Source organism: Elgaria multicarinata, chromosome 18 (assembly GCF_023053635.1).
Source record: "Elgaria multicarinata webbii isolate HBS135686 ecotype San Diego chromosome 18, rElgMul1.1.pri, whole genome shotgun sequence".
Lineage (NCBI taxonomy): Eukaryota > Metazoa > Chordata > Lepidosauria > Squamata > Anguidae > Elgaria > Elgaria multicarinata.
This window is the reverse complement of record NC_086188.1, coordinates 3,199,688-3,209,344: the sequence shown is the minus strand read 5'-3', so window position 1 is coordinate 3,209,344 and position 9,657 is coordinate 3,199,688. Positions and strand designations below refer to the sequence as shown.

General features: G+C 51.1%; 1 protein-coding gene across 10 annotated transcripts in view; it reads left to right on the top strand.

Annotated features, from left to right (window-relative positions):
- Positions 1-1,026: 1,026 nt before the first annotated feature.
- Positions 1,027-9,657, top strand: part of GIT2 (GIT ArfGAP 2) — a 37,854-nt gene continuing 29,223 nt past the window's right edge. For all 10 annotated transcript variants that reach the window (XM_063144123.1, XM_063144114.1, XM_063144122.1 and 7 more), the window contains exons 1-3: positions 1,027-1,220; positions 5,310-5,443; positions 8,532-8,644. In XM_063144123.1, coding sequence (XP_063000193.1) covers positions 1,169-1,220; positions 5,310-5,443; positions 8,532-8,644 — 299 coding nt within the window. In that variant the 5' untranslated portion in view covers positions 1,027-1,168. The remainder of the gene's footprint in view (positions 1,221-5,309; positions 5,444-8,531; positions 8,645-9,657) is intronic.

The window sequence follows — 9,657 nt, the reverse complement described above, 5'->3', positions numbered from 1 at the left end:
CCCCCACTCACCCCCACACAAAGCAGCCCCTCCCCCTGCCAAATTGCCCCCTCCCCAAATGCCCTAGAAAAGTCCCTCTCCAAATTGGGGGGGGAGGCTTTTAACAAGCCCCCCTTTTTTTCCCTGACCCCCCTGACCTTTCACCTTTCACCCCCACTCTTCCTCCTTCCTCGCCCCCAACCCGGCTACAGACAGACGGACGGACAGACACCCGATCGCCTTAGGGAACCGGGAAGGAGGGGAATGACGGCCCGCTTCCCCCCCACCCCTCCCGCCACGGGGCGTTCCGGGCTGGGCCTGCCTCGTTATTCGTTGACGCGGCGGCGGGTGGGCAGCGCTCGGGGCAGCCACCCCCCGCCCCTCACCTGCTCCCGTGAAGCCTCGGCCGCCATGTTGGGTGAGGGCAAGGGCCCGGCCGTCCGCCGGCAGGCCGCCATGATGACTAAGGGCGCCGGAATCTTCGGTACGCTGCGGGCGGCCATCTTGGAAAACGCGCTCTCTCCTCCCGACCACGCCCACCGACCGCCATGATAACTGAGGGCGCTGACGTGCTTGAGGCGGCCATGTTGGAAGAGGGCAGCCTTTCCCTTCTCCTCCCCCCCTCACTTTGAAGAGGCTCACAGAAACCACACAGCTGCAAATAAGGCTTTTGTTCAAAATTTAATATATATATTTTAAAATGGAGAACTCCAAGAAACGCGTATGTTACCGTTTCTTCCCCTTCCCCCTAAATTCCTTGCTGAGGTAAATCCTTTTTTTTCTTTTAGTAAGAATGTTTGTTTGTTTGTTTGTTTTAAAAAAACAACCCAATAACTCTTGCCCAGTTTTGATGACTCCTAGGTCGTTCTAATGAAGGTATTACACTAATACCGTTTTTAAAAGGGTAATTCTTGACCGTTGCCAACAACAGACATGGCCGCCTCTCCGTCGCCTTGCCAGGCGTCAAGATGGCCTCCCTCTTCTTCCTCATAGCTGCGCGACGAGGGCGGCTCGTCGTCGTCGTCGCCGCCTACGCGATGTGCGGGAGCGACGGCTTGGCGAATGGCGGCGTCTGCGGGAGAAGGCGCGCCGCTGGCGTACGCATGCGCGGGGCGACTTCTCCGTGACTGGCGGGGCTGAGAGGGACCCGTTAGCGGGAGCGGCGACCCCGGCTCGGTTCGGCCCGGAAATGTCCAAGCGGCTGCGGAGCAGCGAGGTGTGCGCGGATTGCAGCGCTCCGGGTAAGAACCGAAGGCCGGGGGGAGCGGGGGGGGGGAGGGTCACCATTTGAGGGACCCAGGCGTCCGAGGGACCCAGGCGTCCGGGGCTTCTGATCCTTTTTGCGAACCGCCGGGCCACCTCTGAGGGGAAAAGGAGAAACAAAACCTTCACCCCCCCCCCAACCCTCCACGTTTCTCCTCTGAGGTTGAATAAGACTGCTCGGCGGTGAAGGTGCCTCTGAGCATGTGCAGAGTGCCTCTCCTTTCCTAATCTCCTGGGCATGTGGGAAAGAGCAGGTGCCGAGGCTGGCTCCCTCTTTCTGTGGGGGCAGGGGGCGAGGAGAAGGCAGTGGGGGCCCTTTCCAGATATTTGGGGTGGGGTCTGCACTTGGGGGAAGGCTTAAATTGACATATAAAACTGGGGGGGGGAGAGAGGGTCTTTGGGCCACCTGTGAGCCCCAGCACCTCTGATTCCGCCCTTACAGTAGATTAAATATTGGGAGGAGGAGGAGGATGGGAGGAAGGAAAGAGCCATATTTTTCTTTCGAAATGGGGAATGGGGACATCTGGGGGGGGGGGGGTCTTCCCTGCCACCGTCCCCTGCACCCGGCACACACGTGCGGGCAAATATTGGGGTTTGTTTCTGCAAGCCCAGCACCCCCCTTCCCTGTTCGAACCCCTTTGGGGCCCCATACAGGAAACTGGTTGCAGAAGTAGCAGCGTCCTGTATGAGCTAATCGCAGGTGGCAAGAGAAAGCGGAGACCGGTTCTCGGAAACCCAGGGCAAGCTTCCCTTTGGGTCCCTCTTGGCTTGCGGGAGCTGAAGGCACCTTGGGGAGCTTCTGCCCCGATCCTCGGTACCTTCAGGACACCCCTCTTCCTCTGACCATCTGTCAGGGATGCTTTAGGGTGGATTCCTGCATTGAGCAGGGGGTTGGACTCGATGGCCTTGTAGGCCCCTTCCAACTCTGCTATTCTATGATTCTATGATTCCTCACCGGGCCTTGTTCCGCTCAGATTGCATTGGACGGGGACCAAGCCAGAGCCGTTGCTGGTATCAGAGCCACGTGTGGCTACCAGTAGAATCGCGGTGGCTACTCTTGTAGGCTTTCTTGCCGCAGTGGTATCCAGGTCCCTTAATATCCAACGTTTGCGCCGTTGTCTTCTGGGCCCATCTTTGACCTCGAATGAAAACCTGTTCGTGCGACAGTGAGCAACTTATTTATTTAGTTATTGCATTTCTATACCGCCCGATAGCCGGAGCTCTCTGGGCGGTTCACAAAAATTAAAACCATTCAAAGTATTAAACAACAGTATAAAACCATAATATAAAATACAATATAAAAGCTCAACCAGATAAAAACAGCAGCAATGCAAAATTACAAATTTAAAACACCAAGTTAAATGCTGGGAGAATAAAAAGGTCTTCACCTGGCGTCTAAAGGCATATAATGTAGGTGCCAAGCGAACCTCCTTAGGGAGCTCACAACCCATAGCTGAAGCTCTCTGGGCGGTTTACAAAAGTTAAAAACAGTGACCGTTAAAAACAAATATACAAAAATTTTAAACCGTCAAAAGCATAAAAACAACAATATCCATTTAAAACTTGCAGCCCTCCAAATGTCTTGGACTGCAACGCCCACCTGCCCTAATGAGGGATGATGGGAATTGCAGTCCAATGACATAAGGAGGACCACAGCTTGCCCACCTGTGTCTTAGGGCACAATCCTGTGCATATTTAGACTGAACAAAGGTCCTACAACTCCCAGCATTCCAGCTAGCTGTAGGACTTCTTTTTCTGTCTAAGCATGCACAGGATTGTGTCCTTAATTTTGTTGTTTATTCGTTCATTTGCTTCTGACTCTTCGTGACATCATGGACCAGCCCATGCCAGAGCTTTCTGTCGGCTGTCGCCACCCCCAGCTCCCCCAAGGTCGAGTCTGTCACCTCCAGAATATCCTCCCTCCATCTTGCCCTCGGTCAGCCCCTCTTCCTTTTGCCTTCCACTTTCCCTAGCATCAGCCTCTTCTCCAGGTTATCCTGTCTTCTCATTATGTGGCCAAAGTATTTCCATTTTGCCTTTAATACCGTTCCCTCAAGTGAGCAGTCTGGCTTTATTTCCTGGAGTCTGGCCTGGTTTGATCTTCTTGCGGTCCACGGCACTCTCAGAATTTTCCTCCAACACCCCAGTTCAAAAGCATCTATCTTCCTTCGCTCAGCCTTCCTTATGGTCCAGCTCTCGTAGCCATAGGTTACTACGGGGAATACCATTGCTTTAACTAGGCGGACCTTTGTTGTCAGTGTGGTGTCTCTGCTCTTAACTATTTTATCAAGATGTGTCATTGCTCTCCTCCCAAGAAGTAAACGTCTTCTGATTTCCTGGCTGCAGTCCTTAATAGTTTAGGTGAAATACTTCCTCTCCTTTGCACCATCGCAATAAGGGAGCCCTGTGTGCATCAGCCTAGCATTGTGTATTGTGTACGGTAGCAGGCTGCCTGCAAAACCAGGATGAGAACTTGCAAGAAAGGAGGACGCCCTTTTTTGTTGCAAACTTGAAAAGTTTTTGAGCAGCGCCAGAAGGGGAGCATACGAAATGCCCACGGCACCCACCCTGTTACCTGTCTTTGCCATGGCTGCATACGGTTCCACTTTGCATCTTTGCAAATGAGTGGTTTTAAGGGTGGAGAGGCTGAATTGCTAATAACATTGGTGGAAAAGAGAGGTTGTGATTGTTCAGGTGACTGTTCCCCTAACACGTTCTACCACGTGAGAACAAGCGTGCAAGAATCTTCTTGATAGGTGACATGCTTTAGCCCCCTTGCAGGTGGAGGGCTTGACCATTTCTCTCCGCCATTCTTCAGGCTGCTCAAATGACGATACTCCTCTGCTATAAAAATAGTAGCCCAGCAACTGAGTTCTTCCGGCTTCCTTTCGGGGGGACCTCGTGCCTTGCCAGCCAACTTCCTATTTTGCTCTATTTCACCAGAGATCTTGGCCTGTGACTCAAGGGCAAACTTGTCTTGACGTTTCTCATGCTTCCTGTTTTGAGCGGGCCTTGCATGGACCTCAACGCTCGCTTCAATTCATACTCCTTGCAGTCAGTACAACTTCAGTTTTCTCTCCTTATTGAGTAATGATTAAGGGTCTGTAGCTTCTCACCTATGAGGGAAGGTTACAACAGCTGGGATTGTTTGGAAAGGAAAGGAACCTCTCGTGCAAGCACTGAGTCATTGCTGACTCTTGGAGGGACGCCAGCTTTCGCTGACGTTTTCTTGGCAGGCCTTATAGCGGGGTGGTTTGCCGTTGCCTTCCCCGGCCGTTATTACCTTTCCCCCAGCTAACTGGGTACTCATTTTACCGACCTCGGGCTTGGAAAAAAAAGAGGCTAAGAGGAGACTTGGTAGAGGTGTACAACATTATGCCTGGTGTGGAGAATGTGGGTAGGGAGGCATTTTTGTTTTGTATTTTATGTTGTACCCCACCTTGATCCGGAGGGAGAGGCGGGTAATAAATACATATATTATTATTTATTATTATTTTTCTCCCTCTCTCAAAATACTAGAGCCCAATGGGGTCATCCCATGAAGCTGATCGGTGGGAGATTCAGGACAAATAAAAGGAAGTCCTTCTTCACACAGCACATAGTCAAATTATGGAATTCACTACCACAAGATGTAGTGATGGCCACCAATCTGGATGGCTTTAAAAGGGGGTTGGATAAATTCCTGCAGGAGAAGGCTATCAACGGCTACTAGCCCTGATGGTTATATGCTATCTCCAGTATTAGAGGCAGTAAGCCTGTGTGCACCAGTTGCTGGGGAACATGGGTGGGAGGGTGTTGTTGCACCCTGTCCTGCTTTGTTGGCCCCTGGTTGACAGCTGTGTGAACAGAGTGCTGGACTAGATGGACCCTCGGTCTGATCCAGCATGGCACTTCGTATGATCTTAATGCACAAATTGGATTTTAAAATTTTAAACTGAGCCTGGAAATAGAACTTGGCTGATACAGGCCATCCCCGAATTTCCTTGCTTGTTGCTGCCGCAGCCAAATTCTGGCATCGTTTGCTTTCCCTGCTAAGTGCCTTCCTTCCTGCTGATGGTCTTTTTCAGACCCATGTTGGGCATCGATAAACAGGGGAGTTCTGATTTGCGATGAATGCTGCAGTGTCCATCGGAGCTTGGGCCGACACATCTCCCAAGTCAGGCACCTGAAGCACACGCCATGGCCCACGACGCTGCTGCAGGTAACGAATGTTCTTCTCGTCCCGTTCGGCCTCTCCGTTTTCCTTGGGAATGCCTTTCCCTCCTACTAAACACCTGTCCGGATTAGTCATGTATGCCAGGAAGGAAAGAAAGAGAGGAAAAGAATCCCTTAGCATTTGGGCAGCTTTGTGTCAGAGAAAAGCGGGCTTTCAAGGTAAGCGCCGGTGCTCCGAATTGTCTGCTTGGAAAACAGATGGGTAGCTGGCCTCCCAGAATCCTCTGCAACGCGCTGGAGTTCCATAGCCGGGGAGTTGCAGCGGAAAACTGGAAAACACAGACTTCTGGGCTGTGTAGTCCAGTGGGATACCGTCCTCCACTCTCGTGGTGCTGGTGGTCAACTTCCCGCACACAACCTTTCCCCCCCAGTATTTGTGACTGTCCTGCGATGCAGCTGCAACTCTACCTGGAGGGTTGAGTGTGTGTGTGTGTGTGTGTGGCAAACCACACGCGAGCATCAGTCGAAAACTGCTTCCTGCCGCTTGGCAGCACATCGATGCGGCCTGATTTCTCCGCTTGGTCGCAAAGCTTGTGAGGCGACCTTGGGTTAGTTGCACTCTCTCAGCCAAGCCTACCTCGCAGGGTTTTAGTCCAGCACATCTGGAGGGCTTTGTGAGCTCCCAGGAGGAAGAGCAGAAATTGAATTCTGCCTGCTTGTCCCATCTCCCCGTCTACATCTGGCTGGAGGATCTGCAGAGCTGATATTAAAACAAAGAAACGACACCCTGCCAAGGTTTTTTTGGGTCTCATAGAGCAGTACGCTAATTAGTCTGTGATACCTGTACTGGAAATAGCCCAACTGGGAAACTGGGAAACTTTCTCAGCCAGTCACGTGTTGCATTTATTATTTGATCTATTTCCAGTGGGGGTTGTTTCTGCGTCTTTCTCTTTTTTGCCGGGGGTGGGTGGGAGATCGTTAGGCCGCATCTTCAATCGTCGGAGTTCATTTTCTGTTTCCTTTTAAAAAAATACATACTAATGATTTTAACCTGGTGTTTTCATTCTGCTGTTCGCCGCCCCAAAATCTTTGGATGTGAAGCTGCATACAAATATTGTTAATAAATAACAATATTTGTATTCTCCCGTTTGGAAGTAGTGCTTCGCTGAGGGGGAAAATATGCTAAAAGACAGAATTTGGTAGACTTGGTTCAGATCATTGAATTTGGTCACAGACGGAAAGAGCAGGAGTTGAACGAAGCTCAGATCTTCAAAACTGGAGGAGGGGAGTGCTGAAACTTTGAAACCAATGTTCTCTTTGTGTTGAATCCAAAATCTAGAACCAGGGGGCTGTCTTCATGGAGAGGGTGGCTGTTTTCACAGCGCCAAGTTGGTGCCACCTTCTCCCAGAACCCTGCAGTTTCGGGTAATCATAGAATAGTAGAGTTGGAAGGAGCCTACAGGGCCATCGAGTCCAACCCCTTGCTCAATGCAGGAATCCACCCTAAAGCATCCCTGACAGATGCTTGTCCAGCTGCCTCTTGAAGGCCTCTAGTGTGGGAGAGCCCACAACCTCCCTAGGTAACTGATTCCGTTGTTGTACTGCTCTAACAGTCAGGAAGTTTTTCCTGATGTCCAGCCGGAATCTGGCTTCCTGTAACTTGAGCCCATTATTCCGTGTCCTGCACTCTGGGAGGATGGAGAAGAGATCCTGGCCCTCCTCTGTGTGACAACCTTTCAAGTATTTGAAGAGAGCTATCATGTCTCTCCTCCGTCTTCTCTTCTCTAGGCTAAACATGCCCAGTTGTTTCAGTCTCTCTTCATCCTGACGCCAAGGACGGAGCGCAGGGTTTCCAGCGGTCATCCAGTACTGGAGCCGCCCCTCTTCCTGGTTTCCGGTGACCACTCACCAGTCGCCTTCTACCAGGACCGCCCACTCCCACCCCCTGATCAGCCATGGGGAAAAGTCAGGCAGCAGAAGAGCCAGGGTGACCTTGCTACCACCCAAAAAGTGGGGCTACTTCCCCAGTTTTTTTTTCTTGTGCGGCTTGGCGGGAAAACCTCACGGTAGCTGCGAATTTGCTGCTGCATCATGTAACCGACGCAGCGCAGATTTGCAGCCCCTGCAGAGCTTTGGGCCCATATCGACAGGCCCCTGATCTCTGATCCAAAAGTTAAATGTTTAGAGCATAGTATGAGATCTTCAGAAGGTTTGTTTGTGCAAAAACAAAAACCAGCATTGTGCTATTTACACTTTTACTTGAAATTGCTTTATTCTCTCTCTCTCTCTCTCAAGCATTCACTTCAGTGGTTGAAACCAGCTTTCTTTTCCAGATTGCAATGCCCAAACCCTCCATTATTATTATTTATTTATTTATATAGCACCATCAATGTACATGGTGCTGTACAGAGTAAAACAGTAAATAGCGAGACCCTGCCGCATAGGCTTACAATCTAATAAAATCATAATAAAACAATAAGGAGGGGAAGAGAATGCAAACAGGCACAGGGTAGGGTAAACAGGCACTGGGTAGGGTAAAACTAACAGTATAAAAGTCAGAACAAAATCAAGTTTTAAAAGCTTTAGGAAAAAGAAACGTTTTTAACTGAGCTTTAAAAGCTGTGATTGAACTTGTAGTTCTCAAATGTTCTGGAAGAGCGTTCCAGGCGTAAGGGGCAGCCGAAGAAAATGGACGAAGCCGAGCAAGGGAAGTAGAGACCCTTGGGCAGGCGAGAAACATGGCATCAGAGGAGCGAAGAGCACGAACGGGGCAATAGTGTGAGATGAGAGAGGAAAGATAGGAAGGAGCTAGACTGTGAAAAGCTTTGTAGATCAACAGGAGAAGTTTATATTGGATTCTGAGGTGAATTGGAAGCCAGTGAAGAGATTTCAGTAGTGGAGTTACATGGTCAGAGCGGCGAGCCAAGAAGATGATCTTAGCGGCAGAGTGGTGGACAGAGACCAACGGACTGATGTGAGAGGAAGGAAGGCCAGTGAGAAGAAGGTTGCAGTAGTCCAACCGAGAAATAACCAATGCATGAACAACACCTGAAAACGTTCCATGCACCTGAAAACGTTCCATGCCAACAGGAAAGCCGACTCAACACCTGTTCATGTCCTGTTGTGTTTTGCAGATGGTGGAAACGTTGTACAATAACGGCGCTAACTCCATATGGGAACATTCGCTGCTGGATCCCGCCTCTGTCATGAGTGGGAGGCGCAAAGCGAACCCCCAGGACAAAGTACAGTAAGTGGAACCATGGGGGCATTGTTTGCCTTTTTCCCCGGGGGCAGGGGCGGGGGTGGGGCCCACGGGGGGGGGGGGGGCGGAAGCCCGGCGAGCTTTAACGGACCGTGACGAGCACAGCAACAGATGCGGGTGAACTTGATCCTGTTTCTTGCGTCAGCGAAGACAGAGGAGAGCCGTCCTGGAGACACATGGGAATAAAACGGAGAACCCTTTGTACAGGGCGGGAAGGGGGAGGGCGAGGGGGGCGCGTGAGGAGTTCATGATCAGCTTCCTGCGACGTGAGCCGCAGATGCAGAACTTGGGGAGCTTGATCTGTCAGGGGCCTCCGGGCGGCATTCGGCTATTCCGAAGGAACGGAGTTGAGACGGGGTGGGTTTGGCTAGGTCAAATGAGCCTGTGGCTCCGTGCAGAGGACACGTTTCTCAGCAGTGGTTTTAGAACTCCACGGTGGAGTTTTCACACCACCATTGAGAAATGTATTGTCTGGCAGGAAAACTCCACCCCATGGTGGAGTGTGTGTGTTTTTAAAAAAACACTCCACACTAAATAGCCACGTTATGCAGAGGAGAGTTCCTGCACAACCGTTGTGTGGCGGGCTCCGTGGAGTTTCCCGTTGCGTTGGCTTTTTTTTCCTGCTGGCTACAGAGTTCCCTGGCAAGAGCGGCAAAAGGAGCGAGTGCCGCTCTAGGAGAGCCGCCGGGATTGGTTTTTTGCAGCAGTGGCTGATGGGGTACCATCGGGAGGACCCAGGGAGGGGAGAGGGCAGAGGAACTGTCAGTCAAACGTCGCGATGGATGTTACTCAACTCCACGGTAGCCCACAGGGGAGTTAGAACACGTTGTGTGGGGAGTACCCCCTAAAAACTCAATCGTTGAGTGCAGTTTTCCCACTGCATTGACCAATGTGTTGTCTGAACCGAGCCTGTGAATTCAGTCTCTAGCTATCTCTTTGGCCTTCTGGGTTTTCCGTCTTTCCTGTGCAGCATGCCTCCTCTTCTCCCCACCCTATCT